Raw genomic sequence first — 27,380 nt, 5'->3', positions numbered from 1 at the left:
TGGTGTTTTTATTTTCTTTCATTTCATGTGTCTTTATCTGTCAGTGCATCAGAGTGAAGTTATTGAATTTTATTCCCAATAAAAACTCCTTGAGATGATGAGCTGATCAGTTCCTTCATCAACATGTGAATGTGTGCAGGATCAGTGTAGAAATAAGGGACACAGTGAGGCTGTGGTCAGAGAGGAGGAGCTGTATTAGTCCTCAGCTGTTTCCAGGAAGCTGCTGCAGCTTCATCATGTCTCATATTAACGTCATCTAAAGGCGCAGCAGCTGATCTTTGCTCTTTGTGTCTCAGAGTGACGGCAGCCTGCAGACACAGAGGAGGATTTTCTCTCAGACCTGGTCCAGACAGCAGAGAGCTGCAGAGGGAAGAAGCTGAGTAAGTGGAACTTTCATTCTCTTTGATTCAGACGCAAAATCATTCAAGCTGAAGGAAATTCTTGTTGAGGAAACAAAAGGACACGACAGTAAAGCTGAAGTTCCCTCCATGAGCTCAGATCCTGCTTGGTAGTCCAGACCTCAGGGCTGTTTTCATGCTTCAGCCTCCATTTGACATCAAGTCTCATGGAAATCAGCATCAGTTTGCTGCTGCTGCTGCGTAGAAATCAGCTGATCACAAGAGTCCGTCTAAAAGGACAGAAACAGACTGAAAACACTGAAATATAGTCAAATAGAGCAGAAAGAAATCCAAGAGAACAGCTTTTATTACTGTCAGGAGAAATGTTGTGAGAAGAATCCTCACAGAAGTTTGTGTTTTGTTGAAAAGTTGAAGAATGAAATGTATGTGGAGTCCATGAGAGACATTTCTTACAGTAATGAGCTGTTTAGTAGCAGTCAGTGTTTGGTCTGGACTCTGAACAGACTCAGTATAAAACTATAAAACCCTGAAATGAGGCTCTGATCCTGGACCAGATAGAAAATCATTAACCTGAAGAAGGACATTCTGGTGGCAGATATTGTTCAGAGTACACGTATCCTACTACACACAGAGTACATGTATCCTACTACACAAAGAGTACATGTATCCTACTACACAAAGAGTACATGAATCCTATTACACACAGAGTACATGAATCTTATTACACACAGAGTACATGTATCCTATTACACACAGAGTACATGTATCCTATTACACACAGAGTACATGTATCCTATTACACACAGAGTACATCTACACTGCAAAAATTAACTGTCTAACCTTGACTTATAATCTTATATTTAGCCAAAAAGTCTTCTTGATCTTGTTTTGAGAATAATTTATGATGCAAGAGCAGAATTTGTCAGATTATTAATCTTGCTTTAAGATTATTTGTCTTTTATTTCTTCCTCAGTTTGTAAATCCTAAAATGAGTTATTTTACCTGCATAATAAGATAAATGACTGTCAGAGACTCTGTTTGATGCCACAGTTTATCTTTTCAGACCATTTTTAGCTGTAAAAACTTGTTTCAAGACCGCCTAGTAACAACATTATTAGAATTATTCCAAACACTGATGTTGGACCAACATCAACACATTTATTTCCAAAGCTGTACTAAAGAGTAACATCACATCTGGATCCATTTATTATTACAACACAGACAGGAACAGAACACATGTTATCACCACATCTTCATCTTGGTTCTTCATTCCAGTTTTGAAGGTCAATGACATCATCCAGGTTGTATTTAGTCTAAACATAAACTCTGCTGTTAAACTGACTGGGTAGTACGATGTTTGATCAATGAGCTTTTCAGCATCTCTCAGCTCAGTGTCCTGGACAGGATTAGGTCCTGCAACTTCAACCCACAGTCTCAGAAAGCTGCAAATGTACAATGTGATACACATTCTATGTTTATGTTGACATGATTCAAGCAGTTCGTTATATTCTGAGAAGCAACAAGGAATCTTTGCTAGCACTGTATGTAGAAAGCAATATTTGAGACAGTAATTCTAATAAATGTTGCTGTCAGAGCTAATTCTGGTCACATGTTGATGCTGATCATACATGCAGTCCTGGTTGTGGTTTCAGGAGTCAGTCAGGATGTAGAATCTTCATAAATCTGTAGAAGTTTTTGGGTTTATGGGTGTCCAGATAGCTCAGCTGGTTGAGTGCCGTCCCATGAACTCAGTGACCTGGTTTGGTTCCAGCTCACGGCTCTTTATTGCATGTCTTCCTGCTTTCCTGTCTGCCTCTGGACTGTAACCATCAAATAAAGCCAACTTTAAATTTTTGGATTGAGTTTTAATCTGGATTTAGGTTTATTTCAAGATAAATCAACTTCTATCAAGACACAGTGTAATTATACTGCACTAGTACTGAGTAATCTTTACTTAAATTAGTCGTGTTTTTCCTGTTTTTAAACCTTGATTTGCTAGAAATAAGAACATTAAAAACTAAAAAAGAATCAATGCTCATATTTAGCATTTTTAATTTATTATTAGGCAACATCATGTCTGATTTCAAGTATTTTGATCTGAAAATCAGCATTTTCAGCTTGTTTTAATCTTTTTGGATACTTACCTGGGACCTTATTTCTAGATTTTAAAATCTTATTTCAAGATTTCTTATCAAGTAAAATTTACTTACTGCATGGACAGATAATTTCACTAGTTTTAGGTGATTTTCCTCTCAAATTTAGTGTTTATATCTTATATTTGGACGACCCTTTTTTGTAGTGTATCCTACTACACACAGAGTACATGTATATCAGTACACAGAGTACATGTATATCAGTACACAGAGTACATGTATATCAGTTCTCTACCAGTCTAAAGTTTGGACACTCCTTCTCATTCAATGCTTTTTATTTATTTGTGTTATTTTCTACATTATAGATTAATACTGAATATTAACAGTTTTTTGTTTACAACATGGTTCCATATGTGTTCTTTTATAGTTTGGATGTCTTCAGTGTTCATCTACAAGGTCCAAACTGTTGACTGTTAGTGGATATACAGAGTACATGAATAATGAGAGTATTTTCATTACATTTTAACGGATGCATACAGTTTGTGTATATATTTATACTGCAGTATAATAATATAATAGTACAGTATTTTCAATCCTTATACTCTGCATGTAGTAGTACTATTACATGCATTAAACAGTACTATTACCAGTGTGTAACGGTACTGTACACATTAATGTACTTTATTTCCACTATTTTATTTTCTCCATCGTGTCCCGACCACTTCATGGCATTTTTGGTCCGTTTCAGGCAATCGCTGCCCCCCCACCACACCAGCTTTTCCACAATCAGCTGATCACCTGATCAGCTCTATGCCAAGGAGATGTGTTGCACTGGGAGGCTAATGGTCCCACCAGATACTGACTGGTTTTCTGACCCCCCAGTACAGTTAAAGTGCACATTTCAGAGTGTCCTTATATTGAGGCCAGCCTGAGGTGTCGTAGTTTCTCTTAAACCTCAAGGATGTGTAGATGTTGAAGAAAACGTCCATTGACACTGTTACTTTTTTGATATAATTTATTACATAAATAAGACAGCATCTGAACAGGCACCATGGTCTGCCTGTGGAGAGTTTCCCAGCCAATATGAAAATCCCACTTGAACAAAGGGCTGGTGGTCATTTTATACCCTCTGGTAAAAGATAGAATTACAACATCTGGTTTACATCCCCACTAAAGAGTGACAGCTCCTCAGACAAGACTCCCCTTCTGTGCATTCCTAAGGGTCACAAATCAGCTATAGGTTAACAGTGGACCCCAAGGTCAACAAAGCATAGGATTTCTGGAGCCGAAAACACATACCTCAGTACTTACTACCATCTGTTAGTTAAAAGGTCACCTTATGGTCAACAACTATCAGAACTCATATCAGATCAGAAACTACATCATCCCCCCTTCGAGACATTTGTCTCGCTAATTATCGTAATATTGAGTACAGAAGAATCACACACAGAATGTTTATGACATTTCTTCTGTCCATGCTAATCATGGCACAAGCTCAGCAACATAGTAAATTTATGTAGTGTGAGAGCGAAAAACCTGCCTGGCAGCTAGCTTTCCCTAATTATCCATCAAACAATCAAGACAGGAAAATTCTCCCACGGTCCCTCTGCCTAGGCGACCACATATGGTACTCCAAGCCAATCAGAAAAGAGGTTCAAAGGATTCTGTGAAATAAGTGGAAGCAAATACATTTGGGAGTCACAGAAATAAAACTCAAAAAGTGTCCAAAGTCAGGCTGGTCGACCCATCGTACCCTTCAGTGGACCTCTTCCTGCCTAACATCACTGTCCCTAAACAATCGAAAAAAACAAAACACCTGAGATCCCAATGTACTCACCTCCTAGGAGAAAACATCCCCTTATCATAAACAGCTCACATCCATCATAGAGTTATAGAATCCCCCAAAACTAAACATACTAGCATTATCACAATTCAAATATTTCCCCTATGTAGGAAAATGTAAGCAAGAGTAAACATCTAATAATAAAACAGATCATACATGATGAAACAACATCCAATCCTGTAAGCATACATGAAAACACATCAATATATCAAACTGTCGCTCTTCAGCAGCAGCATCTGGTCGTAGTAGGCCACTGCAATGTCCTCATTCAGGATTCTCCCTCCTTTCTCATTGTCCATTCCATTGTCCACATGTGAACATCTGAATCCACTCGGCTGCAGGAATCTCTGCACCACAGCCACTCTCTCCCCTTAGTGTTCTAGGAAGAAACAAATCATCCACCAGTATCTTGCAACCAACAACATCATACATTGCAATTCACTTTATTACCAGATTATCAACAGACATCTTGCAGTCCCCCCTTTGATCAAACTAAATCCCCTTAAGGTTTGGACATCTCTATTTTAAGTGACACCCCAAACATCAAACTTAACAACCAACCTAACAAACACTTAGCAACAATTTAGCAACAGACTGAGTATCCAAGTCATCTTCCAATATGTATTACAAATATGAGAACTATGTAATTTCTCCACACTTACTGAAATACTGAAAAATCTACTACAAAATCAGGCACTATATACTCAAATCATCTATCACACCATAAGAATCCTCTGGCTGTTTCACTGACTGTAGATGTATGTTGCTCTCAGGGTTCAGACTCACTTCTCTATAACCACTACTCACTACAAGCCTCTCTCCTAGATTCCTCCAGCTGCATCTGATGTAGTTTCCTAAGCACCTCCTCATCCTGCTGTTTCTGAGCACGCTCCTTCTTCCTGTGTAGCTCCACCAGATGAGCCACATGATCTGTGTAGGCAGCTCTCGTCATGCTCCCCAGAGAAACCACTTCTGCCAATTTACTCCTCACTGGTAGGGGCAGCCCCCTCTGTATTTTACCTCGCAGAATCAACTTCTCCATCTGGTTCACATCTGGGTCATTTCCTGTGACATTTCTCCACATCTGATGAGCCCTGGACACATAGGCCCTCGGATTCTCCTCCGGACCCAGTGGCTCAACCAAAATATTATCAGGATGTATATTCGTTGGGAACATATCTTTCAACGCTCTCCACATCCTACCTCTACTTGCAGCAAAGAGATCTGCATCATTCACCGCAGTTGCCACATATCTGTTAAGACCCACCTGTTGTAGGATCTCCTCCATCGCAGGAACACCCAGGAGACTAGCTAAGAGTCGCTTAATGTCTCCCATGGCAGGTTGTGTTCCCACTAGGACCTCCTCAAGCTTCGAAATCCAAGGATATGCCCCATCATGAAGAGTCGGCAACTTCTCAAGTATATCTGACGTATCAGTATTCTGCCAAGGCTTGTATTCCAGATTCTGGCCTCTAACAACCACTGGACACATCTTATCTGACACCTTTCCTCTCCTACTCTCAACTTCTCTTAAAACCCACTGTCTCTCACTCTCAGAATCTCCATCACTGTCTCCATCCTCACTCTCATCAGTCTCCTCCTCTCCTAGACCTCCTCTCTGCACTCTCTCATCACCTCTCTTCTCTGCTTTAGCCAAAATCCTTCTCACTACTGGATCATATCCTCCAACAGCCTCATCTCTGATGCAACAGTCACCCCCCTTTCTGAGCACTGGGAGCTGTGGATAAACATCAGCAAACTTCACCTCCTTCTCCTTGGGTGGGGGCTTCTTCATCGAAGCCACATGTGAAAAAGGTGCATCAATCTTCTCCACTAGCTGCTCTGCTGCCTTGACATTCTGCTCTCTCCTTTCCTTCACAGCCTTCAACAACTTCTGTCCTTCATTTTCAAACAACTTCAGCATACCCAGCTCCATCTGTCTCTTCTCCATGCGTCTCTGTCCTTTCTTCCCTTTCTTCTGGCCCGCTTTATGGGTGGACACCAGCACCTGCATCGTCTCTATCACATCAGGATTGAGAGTCCCCTCTACTGGCCAAGGTCGGTCGATATCAGGCCATCGCTTGCTCCACTTCCCTGACATCTCTGCAATACCTCGAACAAGCGGATTGTTCTTTTGGACTTCATCAACCGGTGTAATCACTCTCCTAACTTCACACTCCATCTTTGACATCATGCACTCAACAGCCTTCAAGCCAAAGCAGCCTCTCTACAAATGTTCAACAATCCTCTAAATCACTAATGATCCACTATTCAATTAAATGCTTCAGATGGTCAGTCTGTTGCCAAGCTTCCTCTCCAATAACTGAAACATCCCCTGTATGTATACACAGATGTGCTTCATTGACCCCAAACTAAAGGAAACACTGTGGGCCGATATGTGAACAGACTAAATATGTGTCCCCAATATCAGCAATAAACGTATATGTGCATAAGCAAAATAACATCAAAAACAGTTTGTGGATAAAATCACACTAGCCTTGATGACGTCAGACACCAGAGCCACACATGTTGTCATCCGCAAAGCCTCAGCTCGTGCAGAGCACCATCAGCTGTCCTCTCATCTGTCCTCTTGGAGGATCGGAATTCAGACTCATTCCATCTCCTCAGTCTCCTCCACAATTCTCACACATCACAGGAAAAACATTGGAAAAACAAAACAAAGGGTTAATGTCATATGATCACCATCACAATCTTCCACATCACCCAAAAAACAACTCATTGCAATTTGCACTCATCTCTGTCAACATTTAGATCATTTAATTGTCCCCCAACTAATAAAGTCCCTCAAGAGTCTCTACTTCTCCTCAGTCTTAGCAAAGGCTCCCATATATTCATCAGATGTATACACATCCACCCTAAGGCTCAGATATATTATCAATTCACAACAGTCCTCTCATAAGGCTCATAAGGATTCAGCAAACTCATAAATGTCCCCCCTGCAGAAGGGATCATAGGTATTTAACACTAAGGAGGCCACAACCTCTCTATATCTATCTACTTAATAAAGAAGTCTATTCTCTCTCTCTCTCTCTCTCTCTCTCTCTCTCTCTCTCTATATATATATATATATATATATATATATATATATATATATATATATATATATATATATATATATATATATATGTATATATACATATATATATATATATATATATCCATATCAGTTACAAAAGTCGACTCAATCAGAAATATCCCCTATATATTCATCTATGTATTCATTATCTGTTTCATTTTGGCCACATTTCTCCCCAACAAACACCACAGGGACCTGCCCCATCTCAGAGATCTCCCACACACACAGAGACAGACACACACAGAGACGGACACACACAGAGACAGACACACATCAGGGAGGGGCTGGCGTGCACTCCAGACCCAGACCCAGATGCAGACATAGGCGCCGACACAAACTCACAGAATAAAGCACACACATTCAATACACTATCAAACAAATCAACCTCACAAAATAAAACACATAGGCCTACTCAACCTCATCCACAACACTCTCAGCATCCAATCCCAGCATCAAGTCATTCACACAAATCCTAAAAGCATGCTTAAGCCGCTCCTTCAAGTCTCTCTTTCTCTTATCATCTAAATTTGTGCTACCTTGAGGCGTAAATATTCAATCGAAAAGCTGCTTCGTTTACAGTACGTCTACTTATAAATCGAGTGGGAACTTCATCTACGACTGAATTAAAACTTGCACCCCCAGTTCAATGAACTGACCCATTACATGTAGGCTATTCACATAACAGGGTTTGTGGCCAGTGCTACCTGCCTCCCAGAGGGCTTTGTCCAAATCTGCGGCTTCCCTTGTCATCCTCATTCCTCTTCTTCTCAAACTCTATTTCTTTTAGGCCTCTTTTCCTCTTCTTCTCTTGGTCTCTCTTCATTTCATCTCTTCCTCTCTATATTTTCACTTTGCCAATTGACCTCTGGGCCCCAAAGGTAAAATCCACTCTGTCCTCTTTTTTTTCTAAACACCAATTCGACTACTAAAAAGCCAACTTTCACTTAAAGCATCTAATTTACACGTCTTACCCTTAACAAGATTCAGGCCTGTCTCATTAAACTTGCATGGTTATTTAGCTTGCTCCATCGTTACTAGTTCCGCTATTCTACATTTACCTCTTCAACTTCTATTACTCTTCTCTACTCTATTGCTGCAGCATCATCTCTTCTCTTCTAAACTCTCTCTCTCTATACTTTTTCTCTCTTTAACTCAATAAACTCTTTGTCAACTCAACTTTTATCTATCTATGCGCAATAAACCCCCCAATTTAGACCGAACGCTATCCTAAACCTCAACACATCCTGGCATATGCACACATGATCCTTTACAGTGCAGCCAAACACCCCCAGCTTCCACGCACCAACCAGCACCTCACATTGTGAGAGAAACATACTCACTCTCTCTCTCTGACCAGTCCTTTCTCTCTTCTCCTCCTTTGAAGCGGTGGAAAAGTGCGCTGGAGCTGTCGGTGACCTCAAAGGAGACCACAAACTGATCCCATCCTCGTCGCCACTTTTTGTCGTAGTTTCTCTTAAACCTCATGGATGTGTAGATGTTGAAGAAAACGTCCATTGACACTGTTACTTTTTTGATATAATTTATTACATAAATAAGACAGCATCTGAACAGGCACCATTGTCTGCCTGTGGAGAGTTTCCCAGCCAATATGAAAATCCCACTTGAACAAAGGGCTGGTGGTCATTTTATACCCTCTGGTAAAGGATAGAATTACAACATCTGGTTTACATCCCCACTAAAGAGTGACAACTCCTCAGACAAGACTCCCCTTCTGTGCATTCCTAAGGGTCACAAATCAGCTATAGGTTAACAGTGGACCCCAAGGTCAACAAAGCATAGGATTTCTGGAGCCGAAAACCCATACCTCAGTACTTACTACCATCTGTTAGTTAAAAGGTCATCTTATGGTCAACAACTATCAGAACTCATATCAGATCAGATACTACAGAGGCACACCTGAGCAATAATCCTGCTGTCTAATCAGCATCTGGATCTGCCTGAAATGTATGTGGAGTCCATGAGAGACATTTCTTGCAGTAATGAGCTGTTTAGTAGCAGTCAGTGTTTGGTCTGGACTCTGAACAGACTCAGTATAAAACTATAAAACCCTGATATGAGGCTCTGATCCTGGACCAGATAGAAAATCATTAACCTGAAGAAGGACATTCTGGTGGCAGATGTTGAGAAAACAAAATGAGTCGACAAAAGCGATCAGAAATCAAGATGAAATATTACTGATGTAGCAGGATAGTCCTGCCCAAGGTCAGTGTCTGTGTTCTTCTGGGCTGCACGGGGCCATAAGCCAATCGGGGCACGCCCACCAGCTATAAAAGCTGGGGAGCGGCCCCCTATACGTTCTCTCTCTCTCTCTCTCTCGCTGAGGCTGAAGCCACGCCCCCTTCCGGTTGCTCGCCCTGGTTTGTTACCGGTGTTTAGAACTTTCGGCGTGTTATCTTGATTGGCGTCGGGTAGCTACGTTTAGTGTTACCAACGGAAGCTACAGCGGCTGGAGCGGCTCCTGACGTGCTCTCCCTTGTGTGTATGTGTGTGTGTGCCACGCAGCTGCCCGAGAGTGGCAGCGCCAAGGACCCGCTACTGTTTTGCCTTGCTGTTGTTTTGCTCCACTTTGGCCATGTATCTGTGATGGGCTTGCTATACGGCTAACTGCAGCTAGCCTCCGTTATTTCTCTGTCTCATCGGCCTGGTCTGCTTCCCCTCGGCGTCGGCCGGGTTAGACCAGGCAGCTTGGGAGTTGGATTTCCTTTGGAATTGAATATTTATCTTCTTGTTTTTAACATTTGTACTCTTTGTGTTTTTAGTTGTGTCCACGTGGGGACACAGCTTTATGGGTGGATATTATTTGGGGTTTAGTTTCTTTTTGTTTGGCCTTATGGCCTATATTGGTTTGATTAATTAAGATCAATTTTCTATTTTATTTGTTATTTGGTTAGCTGTGTCTAAAGGATTGGTTTAGTTTCTTTTTTTACTTTGAACTTTAAATGTCCGTGATTCTTGGTATTTTTTTTGGTATTTTGTATTCTGGGTTTAAATGTTTCTTTTGTGATGTTTAGTTTATAGGATTTTTGTTCTTGTTTATAGTTTAATTTCTTACTTTGTTTATTGTTTATTTTGTGTTCCCACTAATCCCCCTTTTGTTTGGTTTCAGAGGCTGAGCACCTGTGGCAGGGAACGTGGTGTCGTCGGTGGTGGTATCCCTCCCCGTGTGATGTGTGAACCCTGGGTATTTTTTATTTAATCCATCACGTGTGTGTGTGTGCGATTTTATTCAGCTGGTGACCTCTCCCTGGGCCCTGTTCCTCCCCTCCGGTGATATATCCTGCCACATGGTAAGCAACAGCCTCTGCCCCTTTGCACCTCCCTCCCTTTGTTTTATTTAGTTGTTTTAATTGATTTTAACTTGATTGTCAATAAAATTTGATTACTTAATTGAGCGACCACGTCTCTTGCCTGGTGGTATACGGACCTGTGTGCCTCAGATAAATTATTAAGAGGTAGAACTGTCCTTGGGGGTGTCCCCCCCCCCCCACAAGGTGGCAATTTGACCCTGGCCCTAGCTCTAAGCGCTCCCCTTATTCTGCAGCCCTCCTAGCTTGCTGCTACTACACTCGCCACACTGAGAATCCAAAGAATTGAGCTGAAATCAGAGGAGAATAGAAAAGTCAGAAGTCAAAGTGGTGAAGATACTGAGGAAGTAATTGAATATTACACATGATCCTCAAGCTGCACACATTTCCAATAATCCTGATCTTATTGTTCATCTTTCAGTGTCCAGTTGTTTCTTCTATGAAATGAATGTGTGGTTTAGATTCATTCTTCTGGCTGTCAGAAAGTTTGATGCTTTCAGCTGTTAAACAGTCACAAGGAAAACCTGAACAGAGAAACATCATTCAAAGCTCTCAGTAGACGGACTCTCAGATTGTTCAGAAGCTACAAGTCAGTGGGAACAACTTTACACATTTCTGTTTTTAAAAGTTTCATTTTTAGACTTTTGTATGGAGAACATAACTAGTTCCAACACAAAATACAGGGAGGTCAGATCTGAGTATCTTCTCAGACAAATAGAAGTTCCAATACAGCTCTCAGCTTCTTCTTCAATGCCAGCGTCCAACAGGTAACAGTCCCATTTCTTCCAGACTTCTTTCCCTTTGTCTCTTTGTAGATGAAGGCTAGAAGTCCTGATCTCCATGGAGGTCTGTGGTTGACAGTTCTGATAAAAAGCTCCATAGTTGGGGGGTCTCTCTGCTCCCAGCATCTGGTTCTGGCTTTTTTGGATGCAGCTCAGAAGGTTTTTTTGGAGGTTAAACGTCTCTTTTTCATAAAGCTGTAGAAGGGACGCAGAGGAACATGATGAAGAATCCTGGACAGCAGACCACTCAGGGTTTCCCAGAGAGGTCTAATATGTGAATATAACCAGAATACTTAGCGTGGTCTGCTGGCATTGATCCACACTCCCTCCAGCTAACTGAGTCTTATTCATTTTGGATTTGTGCTTTGATGTTCTAAAAAAGTCCATCAATGACTTCCAACAGAACCCCTCCAGGTCAGAGAGTAGTAGATAGACTCATTCTGGAAGGTTATCATTTTAATCAACCTTATTCTCTTGCTGATGTTGAGGGTAAGCAAGACCCACTTGTCCAGATCCACATTTAGAACCTGGCGATTTACTGGCAATGAGGCCAGATATTGCTTTATCTATATCCTGGCTAGAAATCCCAGTTAAGTTTTTCATTCTACTAGTCCATCAGAGACAGTTCTTGCAGTAATGAGCTGTTTAGTAGCAGTCAGTGTTTAATCTGGACTCTGAACGGGCTCAGTATAAAAGTAAAAACCCTGATATGAGGCTCTGATCCTGGACTCCAGTCTGACTCTGATCCTGGACTTGTTCTGTGAAGGATCAGAGTTCATGTTTATTTGGAACCTCTGTTGGTCAAAGTGTAATAATGTGGGATCATCTTTCTGTTGTGGTCCAGTGACTGCAGAGTGACTTCCATGAGTAATATTTAACAGACAGCAGTGAGCGCCCCCTGCTGGTTCCCCTCAGTGTTGCTGTCAGTGATCCTGTAGGATTAACTGCAGTCCTGCTGCTACACAACAACCTCCACCACTCCAACAACACAACTGTTCATTAACTGCTGACATATTCTTTGACTTTATCAGGGAGACACGATGACGTCAGAGGTGCTCTTGAACATCCTGGATGATCTGGATGATGAGCAGCTGTCTAAATTCCAGTGGTTCCTGCAGAAACCCAACAATGTTCAAGGCCTCCCAGCCATCACAAAGAGCCGACTACAGACACTAGACAGGTGTAAAACTGTGGATGTGATGGTGGAGACTTATGGACTTCAGAGAGCTGTGCAGGTGACCAGGGTGGTTTTAGAGAAGATCTCCAGGAATGATCTGCTGCAGAGGTTGCCTGCCAGCAGCTCAGGACCAGAAGGTCAGTCACAAGACAAGAACAACATGATATCATTACAGTCAGAAAAATGCATGATGTTGCTGCTACAGTTTGATAGAGTTCAGGTTCTGTCAGTTTGTCCTGAGTCCACATGTAAGGTCAGTTCCTCTGTAAAATCTACTGATCAACCCTACTGACTGAATGCTGCCCCTTGCTTATTAAACCTTGATAGAACACCAAAATTAGTTCTGTATGAGCTGACCTTCTGTGGAAGCAAAGCATGTCCCACCTGTCCTCACCAAATTATGAGCCAATCAGACAGTTTCTGAAGATTCTTCATTCATATTGTTTAGCTGGGAGTGGTCCTGCAGTTTTCAACCAGAGGGAAGCTGACCAATCAGCTCTCAGTAAGGGCAGGGCAATGTTGTTGAAGCAGCTGCATTCCAAATCACAAACCTTTAAATTTAAATACATGCTAAAGTTGACCTCACAAAGTATTCACTGTGTCCTGCAGTGGGCATCCAATTAGAACATACTACATAATATGGTGCCTTAAACTCTGACTATCCCAGTCTGTAGTAATGTGGTGTCATCTGACTGTGAGCTCTCAGCAGTTCAAACTTATTTCTATTTCCACGACACACTGTTAAGTGCTGTGACTGTTCATAGAATGTGGGTCAGAACGGCCAGAAAAACACATTAGTTTGCATTCTACAAAATCAGTTTGAATGTGGTCGGACATCTGGGTATTTCTGACATACTACATTTAACATAATATGTACTGGGACGTACTACATCTTTTTCTGTGTGTACCATCTGGGATGTTAGTATGTAGTACTATGTAACATTATGTTATACTTTTAACCCAGCAACAACCTTCCAGCGACCTACCACACTGAAAATGTCAAGTCTTCAGAGGGTTTGGATGGAGCAATAAGGCAGCCATGTTTGGCTGACTATTTTAAGGGGACACTGTTGCTGCATCCTGGGCTTAGCTCCACCCTGAATGACTGTGGCTGCTTTAAAAAGGCAGCCCTTCTTCCCTCTATAGCAGAATGATAATGAGGTGAAGCCAGAACACTCTGTTCTTCAGAATGGTCTGGATATGTCAGACTAATGTCAGAGTAACATCAGGTTTTACTTTGAAGGAGCAGTTTGGTGTCAGAAAGCCAGAGTTAATCAACACCATAAACTCATCAACAAATGTCAACATAAAGTCCCTTCTAAGTCTGTTGTAGCTGAAATAAATGAAAGCAGTAGGCAGTGGAGAATATAACGTGATCTCTGTCTGTCTGTCAGTTCATGTCAGTGATGTTGGGGAGACTTCAGAGAACAGAGAACCTTCCTCCTCTCAGATTCAGCCTCCTCTTCCTCAGACTGAAGGTAAAACTGATCGATTCTTTAGTCTGTAAAGAAAGATGGCAGCAGTTCCTCATGCCTGAAATGGAAGCTGAGTTTCAGCATGTTGTTTTGTACAACACAGAACAGTGGTTGTCTATGGAGTTGCATGAGGCAGCAGGTTGTAGCTGTAGCATAACGGTCAGTTTTGTGGCTGGTGATCCTCAAATCCAATTTTCTAAACTGGTGCCCATTTTAAGATGGTTTTTGACCCTTTTGATGGTGAAGAAAACTGTACTCCCTGACACCTCTACTGTCTTTAGTTTCTCTGTAGGAAAGACCTACATTTTAAGTGTTATGATGGTCTGTCTCTCTTCTATTGTTAATTGCATTGTCCTCTCCTTTTTTGTAGCAACACACTACTTTCTGCAGTACAATACTGTTCAAATAATGCTCTGGAGGGTTCCACGGTGTGTTCCAACACTACTTTATGCAGACAGAGGGGGTTGGAAGGAATCTAGAAAAGTTGGGACACCTGTAGGATTTGGTAGCACCAACTTTCAACGCTTGAGCAACCTCCATTGCTGCAGAACAGCTTTAAGTTGTTTACACATTTCTTGTTCCCTGAAAAGGGTCTTTTTGTATAATTCTGAAATGTACATTATTTTTCAGTTTTAGGAAACCTTACCTTTTTTTTTTTTTAGACCTCTGGCAGTTTACCACTTACCTTTCCACCATTTCAAGCGACTCATTGGACATGAACTACTTGAATTTCAAGAAAAAAAATTGAAAAATTGGGGCATTCTAAAACATTTGACAGGTAGTGTATTTTGGTCCAGCTCTCTGTTTTTAGGTTCTATTGACTAAAATGTCTTGCCATAATAGGAACTCTAAGGATAGCACACACAATTGTCCAAGTTTTTATGAGCCTCAGGTGTTATAGGTGGCTAATTAGATGTCCAGCCTCTTTGGAGTTGCTTACTTGCTTGTGTTTTTCAACAACAACAGAGGTTTCTGTAGACACACACCTCACACTGTTGCCTTCATGTTTGACACAGATGAGACTGTTCCGGTACCAGAACCACGTCCCATCAGATATTACCAAGAGAAGCTTCAATCAACCTTCCAGGACACGTTTAAGGTTACAACAGAGGGGTGGGCAGCAGATGAGGAGCGTCTGGTTGATATCTACACAGAGCTGTACATCACAGCTGGCCGGGACGTGCACGTCAACACACAGCATGAGGTCCTACAGATTGACAAGGTGTGGAAGCCATCAGACACAGAGACACAGATCCTACCCAGAGACATTTTCAAGCATCCCTCTGGAAAAGACATACCCATCAGAACAGTGCTGACCAATGGGATTGCAGGGATTGGAAAAACATTCCTTGTGCACAAGTTTGTGTTGGACTGGGCTGAAGAAAGAACCAATCAAGACGTGCATCTTATTTTCCCATTCACTTTCCGTGCCCTGAATTCACTGCAAGGACAAGAGTTTGGTTTGGCAGAGCTCATTCATTTCTGTATCCCAGAAACTAACGACATCACAGTGGAGGCTCTGAATTACATCTTTACAGCTCTGCAGTCATCAGGAACCAGCAGCTACAAGAAGAGCAGATTCAAACTGCTGTTTGTGTTTGATGGACTGGATGAGAGTCGCCTTCATCTGGACTTTGATGTCAACAACATTCGCTCAGTGGATGTAACAAAGTCAACGAAAATAGAAGTCCTGCTGAGGGGACTGATCAGTGGAAAACTGTTGCGCTCAGCTCGCCTCTGGATAACCACACGACCTGCAGCAGCCAGTCAGATCCCTCAAAACCTTGTCAACAATACAACAGAGGTCAGAGGGTTCACCAACCCACAGAAGGAGGAGTACTTCAAGAAGAGATTCAAGGAGCAGACCAGCAGCATCATCTCCCACATGAAGAAGTCACGAAGCCTCCACATCATGTGCCACATCCCAGTGTTCTGCTGGATCACTGCTACAGTTCTGGAGGAGCTGCTGAGAACCAGAGAGGGAGGAGATCTGCCCAGAACCCTGACTGAGATGTACACAGAGTTTCTAAGATTTCAGATTGATCACACAAAAGCAAAGTATGGTCCAAAGAAGTGCATTCAGTCCATTAAGTCATTAGCTAAACTGGCTTTTGAACAGCTGCAAAAGGGCAACCTGATCTTCTATGAGAAAGATCTGAGAGAAAGCGGCATCGATGTAAGGGAAGCCTCAGTGTACTCAGGAGTGTTCACAGAGATCTTCAAAGAAGAGCGTGGACGGAAACAGGAAAACAAGATGTTCAGTTTCATCCATCTGAGTGTCCAGGAGTTTCTGGCTGCTCTTCACGTCCATCTGACCTTCATCAACTCTGGAATCAACTTGCTGGAAAAAGAACAAACTGCCTTCAAGAAGCTGAAAGTATTTCTAAAGAAACCTGAACTAAAACATCTCCACCAGAGAGCTGTGGACGAGGCCTTACAGAGTCCAAACGGACACCTGGACTTGTTCCTGCGCTTCCTCCTGGGTCTGTCACTGCCGACCAATCAGAATCTCCTACGAGGTCTGCTGACACAGACAGGAAGTAGCTCACAGACCAATCAGGAAACAGTGGAGTACATCAAGGAGAAGATCAGTGAGAATGTGTCTGTAGAGAGAAGCATCAATCTGTTCCACTGTCTGAATGAACTGAACGATGTTTCTCTAGTGGAGGAGATCCAACAGTACCTGAGATCAGGATGTCTTTCAGCTTATCTGTCTCTTGCTCATTGGTCAGCTCTGGGCTTCATCTTACTGTCATCAGGAGAAGATCTGGACGTGTTTGACATGAAGAACTCTGGTTCAGAGGAGGTTCTTCTGAGGCTGCTGCCAGTGGTCAAAACCTCCAACAAAGTTGTGTAAGTAGTTGAAGACTGAAGATACTTTTTCATTTTGCTGCTGTTTCATCGGTATAATCTGCTTTTTGTCTCTTCAGACTGAGTGGCTGTAATCTGTCAGAAAGAAGCTGTGGAGCTCTGTCCTCAGTCCTCAGCTCCCAGTCCTCCAGTGTGACAGAGCTGGACCTGAGTAACAACAACCTACAGGATTCAGGAGTGGAGAGTCTTTCTGCTGGACTGGAGAGTCCACACTGTAAACTGGAAGCTCTCAGGTCAGGACTCATCAACCTGTTCAACTGATGACCATTTAAAATGTGCTTTTATTCATGATGAGCAGAACAGCTGAGATGGGAGGTTTTCTGTATTTGTATGACTCAGATCAGTTGTGTTCCTGACCTTTAGCACTAGTTTCTCTTAATGAGGCCTCTTCCACTACAGGAACTGAACAACCTGGAACCTGCATCACAGAACCAGAACCTGTAAGAACCTGTGAAGTCTTGGTTCCAGGTTCTGTTTTAGTTTCCACTGTTTTACAAAATAGAATGTTTCAGATACACGTTGATGAAAAGAAAACACCAGAACAAACATCTCATGTTCACACTTTAACTTGTTTTATGGTTCTTCTCCAGGTTGTTTTCTCCTGACTAGATCCTTGCTTGTGTTGTTTCTACTCTCAGATGTTTGTCTCTTTGGATAAAAGCGTCTGATAAATGAAACTGTAGAATGTTCAGTTTTTTCAATGAAGTTGCACTCGTTTGTGAAGGGACACCACCCTCGGTTTGTCTGAGTAAATTATCAGTTTAAATGAAGTCTCAAAGACACTTTGATTAAAATGATTGGTCTGATATCTGAAAGACCAGAATTCTGATTAAATTGACCTCAGTTCCCACACAAAGAAAAGCACAAGACCATGAATTGGTCTAAATGAAAAACATTTATTAACTATTCTACTAAGACAATACAAGTGAGCTGTAAACAGTGAAAAAAAAATTGTGTGTGTGTGTGTGTGTGTGTGTGTGTGTGTGTGTGTGTGTGTGTGTGTGTGTGTGTGTGTGTGTGTGTGTGTGTGTGTGTGTGTGTGTGTGTGTGTGTGTGTGTGTGTGTGTGTGTGTGTGTGTGTGTGTGTGTGTGTGTGTGTGTCTGTGGTTAATGTGTGAAATCAGATTAAATGACTCAAGGAAGAGGATTGAGGTGAAGGAGGTTAAATAGCGGACGATCTAGCACAATGAATCTATGATCTGGGTTACGATCAATATGTTTAGGAGTGGATAAATTTAACTATCATCATGTTATTACAACATCAACCCAATCAGGAGCAGATAAGAGAGGTTGGCTTTGCCTACTGTGTGCAGTGCTGATCGGATCAGAGTCTCCGTTGGCTGAAACATGGTGGGAAGCCGGAAACTTCCTCACGACGGATCCAGGTTGTCTGTCCTGAAGCGTCATATGGTCCCCTAGGCATCGAGTTCTGCTGTTGGAGCTCTCACGACGTAGTGTCAGAGGTCTACCAGCAGACGTCTGATGTTGGTACGCAGGTGACGGGTGTCGTTAGGCAGCCGGTGTTCAGTGCACGGTCTTCAGGTTTGATGGACAAATAACTTGTTTAACGGTGACTCTCGTTTTATTTTCTGTTGGCATTAGCCAGGTAATACAAAGAGTTGTGAAAATGGAGTGAAGGCATGGTGGAATTTAGAAAAAGAAAAAATTATTTCTATTGTTTCTTTTTGGCTTGTCAAAAAGAGGATTAAAGCATATAAGCTCAGGCATAGAACAAAAGTGAGCAATGTCTAAATATGTTGCAAAATTATAAAAGCGTGACAAAAATGAGACAAAGAGGGACTGCCGAAACGAAGTACAAATTCAAGAGATGAAAAAGTTAAAGAGTGATACATATCAAGACAGAGAAAAACTGAGACGAGGTGTCAAGAGTAGCGGTGTAAGGATGAGCGTACAGGAAGAGAACAGAGCGAACAAAGGCGGTGTTTGGGTTTTATCCCCTGAGTTGGTGTTTGGGCGTATGCCAAGGTGTGGAGAGAAGTTTGCTGCAAATTTGGTGTAATCTAACTCCTCTCTCTTTGTTCTCAGACGGAGGGAAAACTGCATTTCTTAAATCGAATTAAAACATAAGATATTATGGGCGCAAACACGATCTGTCCATCTCTCACCATGACCCATCAACACCGAATAAAACATCAAGGATGTACATGATCTAAAAAATAAAGTAGGCTATGCTAGACAAAAACTAGATATAAAATATGCTTAGATATTTAGAATATATAGTTTTTCTCTGCTCTTATGTAAATACCTCAACCCGTGTTTTAACGGTGCCTTTTTAATTTAAAATCTATCTTGTCATTTTGTGTTTTTGTTTTTATTCTTACAAAGCCTTTATATATATTTTGTATTTTGCACGGTATGGCCTGCACCTTACCTTTCGTTGCACTTGTTGCAATGACAATAAAGTGAATCTGAATCTGGATATATGTTATTGTGAGGGTATGTGGTACATTTAATGTGTACAGTTGTAAACGTTACCAACTTCTCATTTTTACACTTTTAATCAATGGTGATACGGTTGTTTTTAGTGATTTCATCTTGACATCGCTGGGCTATCCAATGTCGCTAGGTGGCGCTGTGGGTCCATGCAAGAAATTTGAATATTTCAGTAAAACCATAACTTTGTAACCATATCATCTACAGATGTAATTTTTGGATGGCTGATAAGGGAACTTCTGATTGGGACTTTGGTGTACAGTGGTCCCTCACTATATCGCGGTTCACTTGTCGCTGTCTCAGTGTATCGCAGATTTTTAAGTTAGGTTTGGTTCCATGGATGTTTCGCTATTTCGCAGGATTCTGCGGGACAAATATTTTTTCTTTATTTATTATTGTGGCAAGTTGCATCGGAAAATAACAGCAGACAACAGATGACTGCTTTTTATGCACTGTTTAACTATTGGATGCTTTTATTTTGACACAGACTACAATATAAATGTGGCAGGAAGTCATCAAACTCACTACACACTCACAGTCCTGACAACATAACACTTAATCAAATTAACTAGGCTGACTAAACCACAAAACACAATAAAACACAAACACTAGTAACACTGTAACACTAACATAAACCACAATAATGACATTTAAACCCCCAACACCCTGAACTCCCATGATGCATTGCAGCACCACAGTTCAGTCGCAGTGACCAGCTCTTTCATCGTTACATTATGTTAATCATTTTTGTGGTTAAATAAGCATTTTCTAGCCTAAAAATTTGAAAACAATATACAAAAATATGTTAAAAAATATAAACTAGATTAAAAGAATATTTAATGTAAATAAAATGCGTAGCCTTCAACGCTGGGCTCTGATTGGCTCAGAGACCGTAGCATCAGTCTCCTCCGTCTCCCCTGAATATAGCACATATGGTACAGCGGCATTCAGTATCTGGCCTGTCCGTCTCACACAGACGTCTGATCGCTGCATAGTGTTGCTCTGCAGTGATGTGAGTTGTGTGGAGAGGATTTGTAAAGCCTTAAAATACACATCAACAAGAAAAGCACTCAGAGCTTGATACTCTGCCAAGACTGTTCATTCTCTGACCTGGCGCTGAACACAGGCGTGTGTTATGTATGTGTGCGTGAATCACATGACCTAAATATGTAGCGGGACATATGTGATGGGACTAAAACACCCCCACAATTTAATCAATCAATCAATTGTTCCTTGTATCGTTGCCGACTTATCGGAAATGATGGATTTGTAGTAGGATCACACGATCGTCAGCGGGGAGTTGAGGCAGCGTTCACTTATTGTCATGGTTACAGTGACGCCATGCTGGCCACTATATTTCACAATGGGAAATCTTTAACAAATCCAGACTATAAGCTGCATCACTGCCAAAATCTAACCACTTGGTCCTTGTGTCATTTCTGACCTTCCCTGAAAATTCATCCAAATCCGTTTGCCTGTTTTTGAGTAATGTTGTACAGGACGGACAGATTCACAGAGAAATGCTGATCATCACATAACTCTGCTGGATTCCTTGGTGGAGTAAAAACAAAATGAATATTGTAGCATCCGATTTGTGTATGATTGTGTTCATTTGCATTTACTCAATTTTGTTTATCATTTTGGTGCTTATTCATGTGCCTTGGATCTTATTTCATTGATTATTTGGTCAGGTATTTTATTCTTTTGTGTTTGCTTATTGCCCTGCTTGATTTAATTGTGGTACAGCGGGAGAGCCAATAAGAGCGGTCCATGTTTGTTGTGCTGAGCGGTGAATAAAACCTGTAGAAAACTGTCCTGTCCTGCTGGGGTTGTTTAGTATGGAAGACAGCAAAAGATATGAGCATATGAGCGGGTTACAAAATAATTGTAACCCGCCTGACCCACAGCCCTGGAGTCAACCAATATTTACAATTTGGTCGCTACTTCGCGGATTTTCATCTATTGCGGGAAAGTCTGGAACGTAACCCTCACGATAGACGAGGGATCACTGTACCAAAATACACAAAACAGAGATCAGAAGAATAGTTATTGAGTCCGTGTTTATTTCAGTGTAAAAATGTGAGTCTTAGTTCAGATCCTCTTCTAATAGTGACACCAGTTTTATGGCTTCCTCTTATCAGCTGTTCTGCTTGCAGGGGAGGCTAGGATGTCTGCATTCCTAAGAAGGGGGATGAATAAGCATTCACCACGACATGAGAGCCACTGTTTCTTTGAAGTTGTGATCTTCCAAAGTCTTATTGACCTGTAGTTTCATCCCTCCACAGGAGGTCTGAAATTCACACTCATACTGTGAAGAAATGAAGGTAGCACCATTTGCTCCAGAGAATTGCAAATGGTGAGGTTGATCACAACAGTCTTCTGCTGTAATTCACCTCTGACAGTAATTGAGTTTCTTCCTGAGAACCCTGTTCCGTGGCAGATTTTTGTGGGGTCTAGGTCCAGAACCTAAACAACAAGGATTTGGGTTTGACCTCTTCCTTGGCATTCCAAAGAAAGCCAAACTGTGTCCACTACAGTCTCAACAGCACAAACAGAACTGAAGGAACCTGAAGAACAAGGACTGGAGATCAGAAGACGTTTGATCTGTAACAACATCAGAGATGTAACCGAGTCTGACAGTAATTTAATCGCTGCCATCAGCATCAAGTTGACTATTTTTCAGACTGTAAAGAAGGAAGAAGTCCAAACTGTGACTTGTCCAAGTGTGTGTCCTGATTTGAATCCAACAGACCAACTTTGGGGTATTTTAAAGACAAAGGTAGAGCAACACAAACCCTCCAACAGAGAGCAGATGAAGACATAGTCTCTGAAGATGGTGGAACATCTCTGCAGAAATGTGGTTTCTTCATGCTGAGGAGGATTAAATGTGTCGTCAAAAATAAAGGTGGACATAGAAAGTAGTGAAAAAATCATCAAAAACATTCTAATGACAGTAATGAAAGATGTACTGACCTTTATTGGATTCATTTCTTGATGTTTGTCCTGTATTCTTCATTTAGTAAATCTAAACTGTCAGTTTCTTTTTTAATCAGATTAAATACTTTACCGCTCAGCTTCAAAGTAATCTGATTACTGTAATGTGCTACACTTTGGATTATTCTCACATTTAAATAATATTGCAGAGGACTGTCTTCAACGCTGCTGTATTCTGGACATAGTGGGATGTATTTGTTGTTAAATTCACTACTGTCTTTTCAACAGGACAGAAAATGCTGGACTTAATGTATTACTTCTTTTCTTCTCTTTGTCTCTTCAGACTGAGTAACTGTAATCTGTCAGAGAGAAGCTGTGGAGCTCTGTCCTCAGTCCTCAGCTCCCAGTCCTCCAGTGTGACAGAGCTGGACCTGACTAACAACAACCTGCAGGATTCAGGAGTGGAGAGTCTTTCTGCTGGACTGGAGAGTCCACACTGTAAACTGGAAGCTCTCAGGTCAGGACTCACACTTTGAAACTGATGTGATTTCTATTAGTGGAGAAACGGCTAACCTGAGTAGAATCATTTCTGCTGATGGGATTCATCAAATGAGCTTTGTTGAAGACATTTCACTCTTAGTTCTGCAAAGTTTGCTGTAGTGGGGTGTTTATTGGTATTCCGGCATACGGTGGGCTGACCAACACAGAACATGAGCCTGTGAAGGTAAGCCCACCCAGAGCATTCTGAGAGTACCCCTTTTATAGGGATGTCAGAAGGTAGATCAGAGGGTAGGGAGGGACCGTATGTAAACACAAGGGTGAATAGTGGTTAATTTGCGTATAGCTGGTTAACAGACGGTGAGACAAAAAGGACAAAGAGCAATTCAATCAAAGGATCTGGCATACAGATGCAAATGGAAAGGTGTTACAGCAAAAGCTTGGGGGCGGGGGGGTGTCTGACAGACGGTAACAATAAACAAAGATAGCAGAATTGTGGATAATCATTGGAAATGGAATGCAGGGGGTGACACGTGACACTAGTACCAAAAGGTGTGCTATTTTCTTCATCAGCTTTTACTGAACTTGTGCAGGACTTTGTCAGGGTTTATTTTTGACATGATTAAATCCCACTAATCATTGTTGAGATTGTTGATTTGCTTGAGACAGATGAAATGTGCTGCAAAATGTATCTGGAAGACAAAGAAGAACACAAAGAGTGAGAAACATCCAGTCAAGTGTTGTCCGTCAGGTTTGTGTTGTTTTGTGTGTGCAGGCTGTCAGGCTGTCTGGTCACAGAGGAAGGCTGTGCTTCTCTGGCCTCAGCTCTGAGACTGAATCCCTCAAATCTGAGAGAGCTGGACCTGAGCTACAACCATCCAGGAGACTCAGGAGAGAAGATGCTGAGAGCTAAAGTGGAGGATCCAGACTGTGGACTGGAAACTCTCAGGTACAGACAGACAGACACTCTCAGGTACAGACAGACAGACACTCTCAGGAAATTATTAGCCCAGCTCACAACAAAGAGTGGAAGTAGAAAAATACTGTTAGGTCAGCTACGCACCATGACATGAAAGGGGAACCTGTTAGCCTAGCTTAGCTCAACGACTGGGAGCAGGGTAAACTGTTAGCCTAGCTTAGCTCAAAGACTGGAAGCAGGATAAACTGTTAGCCTAGCTTAGTTCAAAGACAGGAAGCAGGGTAAACTGTTAGCCTAGCTTAGCTCAAAGACAGGAAGCAGGATAAACTGTTAGATTAGCTTAGTTCAAAGACAGGAAGCAGGGTAAACTGTTAGCCAAGCTTAGCTCAAAGACAGGAAGCAGGGTAAACTGTTAGCCTAGCTCCATGAAAAGAGGAAGCATAAATGAGTAAAGCTGAATAATGAGTGTAAACTGAGCTGGAACATGACGAGCACAGGACAGGACTTTAGAGATGCTGCATTCAGGTGTCTGTGTCTCCATGTTGGACTGGTCCTTTATCAGTGGAACAGTGTGAGAGCCATGTAACGTCCATGTGTGCTGCTGAAAGAGTCGCTGCTGCTCTGACTGTCCTCCTCCTTTCAGGATAACGCCTGCTGGAGTCCGATGGTTGACACCAGGTCTGAGGAAATGTAAGTGTGTTTTAATAGATTGATGGAAACAAAGCAGCACATTCAAGCATCTTCAAAGTGTCACATCTCTGAGGTCATCATCAAAGGTTTAATACTGATCACATGATCCATCAATAACTGCAGCTGTGTTGTGTTTGTTCTCTCCATCAGATTCCTGTCAGCTCACAGTCGACACAAACACAGTAAGCAGAAAACTCAAACTGTCTGGCAACAACAGGAAGGTGACATCTGTGGAGGAGGATCAGTCGTATCCTGATCATCCAGACAGGTTTGAATGGTGGTCTCAACTGTTGTGTCGAACTGGTCTGACTGGTCGCTGTTACTGGGAGGTGGAGTGGAGAGGGGAGATTAATGTATCTGTCAGTTACAGAGAAATCAGAAGGAAAGGAGTCAGTAATGACTGTCTGTTTGGATTTAATGATCAGTCCTGGAGTCTGATCTGCTCTGATGATGGTTACTCTGTCAGACACAATAACAGTCAAACACCCATCAGGTCCTCCTCAGTCTCTCATAGAGTTTCAGTTTATGTGGATGTTGATGCTGGAACTCTGTCCTTCTACAGAGTCTCCTCTGACTCTCTGATCCACCTCCACACCTTCAACACCACATTCACTCAACCTCTCTATCCTGGATTTAGGTTTTTGTTGTGTGGTTCGTCAGTGTTTCTGTGCTGAGTTCAGTCTCCAGAGTCTCTTCCTGGTAGAGAAACAGTGTTGAACATATAGTTGAGTCTCTCCATGACTCTGTCCCTCAGAAACATGTTTTCACATTCATGGATTAAATGTGTTTCTTTGTGAAATCCTTCTAAATGATTCCTTGTAAACTTGTTCCTCTTCAAAGATGGAAGTTGTGATTATTCCAGGAGCCAAATGTGGTGTTTGCGTCTTTTTCCAGTCAAATGTTGAGAGTGAAAATCAGGATGTGGTGTTCCTCTGATGCTCACTTGAACAAAAAGCATTTGAGCTGCACAAAGTGTGAAATGAGAGAGGAAGCAGTGAATCTACAAACTGCTGACAGACTTTCACACATTATTGTCCAGTGAAAATCAAGTTTTTGTGCAGCCAGACTTGATCCTGATTTGAGTGTTTCAGTCCTGTTCTTGTGATGAAATGAGAACTTCCTTCATCTTGTGTGTGATGGAGAAGAATAAAGGGCTGTGGCTAAAAATCCTGACTCTGAGTTCTTCATTACAAACATACATTATATCAGCTGTTTATTAGTCATCTGCTGTATTCTACTCTACATGGAACAGGGTTCTAAAAAAATACATTTAAAATCCAAGAAATCATTATTATTGGTCACACAATACATTTGACAGAATACTGAGAGAAAGATGTTTCTACAAATAGATTTACTATTTTGGTGGTCATCAGTCATTTAACATAAAAATCTAAAACATTTCACCACTCTTTCTTTTAAATCATGTTTACTTGTTTATTTACTCATGATTTGTGATTATTTACATGTTGTTTGGACACATCATGAAGAGCAACTGACATTTTTTCACAAATAGATCTAATTTTGCCTGACAGACCTGAAAGAATCACTCAATATTTTGGTCATTTTATCCATATTTGTGGTAGTTTTATCTCATATTTTGGTCATTTTTTTAAAAACTTATTTGTCGTAGTTTTGTCTCATATTTTGACCTGCTGCTCTGTGGGGAGAGTTCTTCAACTGTGTGGTTCCAGAGTGGATCTCAGCCTCACAGCAAAGAAGATGTCTGTCAGAAGAACCTCACTGCTCTTCACAAACCCAACACAACTACAGTCTGAGGTGAGCATTTCAACACTTCCTGTCTCTTGTTGTCTTTCACTGACTTTTACCTTGGTCCATTTTAAATCTCTAGTCACTGATGGTGGCTCTTTAGTTTTTCTCTTTGGTTTTCAGGCTTTCCAATGCCATGGTCTTGGTCCTGTTTCAGTGGGTCAGAAGAAGTAAACTGATGTGTCCTTTGACTGTTGAAGATCTTTGTCTTGTAGTTCAGAAAGATCAAGCATCAGAGAGAAAGTTGTTGAAGGTTGTCAGTAGTTTATCTTCCCTGCTGAGATCCTGTTCAGACAGTTGGTCCTCACTGAGTCCTGCATCCCTGCTCAGTGTCTCATTCCACTGCTGCTTCACCATGGTCCTCCAACCATTAAGTAGATATCCTTCCTCAACCTTCTGAACCAAACAAAGCATAGAACACTTTAACAGATAGACTCATTATTGTGCTGAAATCTGCAGACTGAGTCCTGGTCCATGAAGTCCAGGACTTGACGTTGTCCTTGTTGAGTGTGGTTTCTGGAGACCTGACCTCCTGCTGCCTGAACTGGGAGCTTCTTCACTATCTGCTGCAGCAGTCTCCAGCTCAGACTATCACTGTGAACCTGAGGAAGAACCTCTTCTTCCAGGAGAGCGCCGCTCGTCTGCTTCCCTTTCTGGGCAGGATTGTGATTAAAAGGTGGTGGCTTTGGATTTCTGACCTCTTACCAGGATCACAGTTGGTCTTCTTTCATGGTTTCTCTGTCAACTGATGTGACTCATCTTTCATCAGCACTTTGTGAGCTCTTTAAAGTGTCCTTGTAAATGCTCTGGATGCTTTCAGGCCCAGTCCCAGCTTGGTGATGACTTACATCAGAGAGCTGTATAGAGCTCACGCCAGTCACATGGTCCCCAGTTTGCTGAGGTCACTGGATCATGTGATCAACCTGAGCTGCAGAGAGCTGGACTCAGTGGACTCTGCTGCTCTGCTCTTCACCCTCAGACACAGTGAGGGTGAAGTGAGAGTAAAGTGGACCTCCGGTGGACTTCCATCCCAGTGGAGGGAACACGGTCCATCCTCTCTACGCTGGACAGAGTTTCTCAGCTCAGGTCAGATAT

The 27,380-nt window shown here is 41.8% G+C and overlaps 1 protein-coding gene across 5 annotated transcripts in view; it reads left to right on the top strand.

Annotated features, from left to right (window-relative positions):
* LOC111571817 (NACHT, LRR and PYD domains-containing protein 3-like) overlaps positions 1–25,685 on the top strand; it is a 45,032-nt gene extending 19,347 nt beyond the window's left edge. For 3 of the 5 annotated variants that reach the window (XM_055008669.1, XM_055008668.1, XM_055008667.1), the window contains 10 exons: positions 297–380; positions 10,520–10,700; positions 12,532–12,814; positions 14,072–14,155; positions 15,169–17,005; positions 17,083–17,256; positions 22,755–22,928; positions 23,685–23,858; positions 24,472–24,518; positions 24,669–25,685. In XM_055008669.1, coding sequence (XP_054864644.1) covers positions 10,698–10,700; positions 12,532–12,814; positions 14,072–14,155; positions 15,169–17,005; positions 17,083–17,256; positions 22,755–22,928; positions 23,685–23,858; positions 24,472–24,518; positions 24,669–25,192 — 3,300 coding nt within the window. In that variant the 5' untranslated portion in view covers positions 297–380; positions 10,520–10,697 and the 3' untranslated portion in view covers positions 25,193–25,685. The remainder of the gene's footprint in view (positions 1–296; positions 381–10,519; positions 10,701–12,531; positions 12,815–14,071; positions 14,156–15,168; positions 17,006–17,082; positions 17,257–22,754; positions 22,929–23,684; positions 23,859–24,471; positions 24,519–24,668) is intronic. The other 2 variants (XM_055008670.1, XM_055008671.1) reach the window with 1 other exon arrangement.
* Positions 25,686–27,380: the final 1,695 nt, after the last annotated feature.

The sequence above is a fragment of the Amphiprion ocellaris genome, chromosome 24 (assembly GCF_022539595.1).
Source record: "Amphiprion ocellaris isolate individual 3 ecotype Okinawa chromosome 24, ASM2253959v1, whole genome shotgun sequence".
Lineage (NCBI taxonomy): Eukaryota > Metazoa > Chordata > Actinopteri > Pomacentridae > Amphiprion > Amphiprion ocellaris.
Note: the sequence above shows the minus strand (reverse complement) of the source record. Positions and strands in the feature narration are given on the sequence as shown.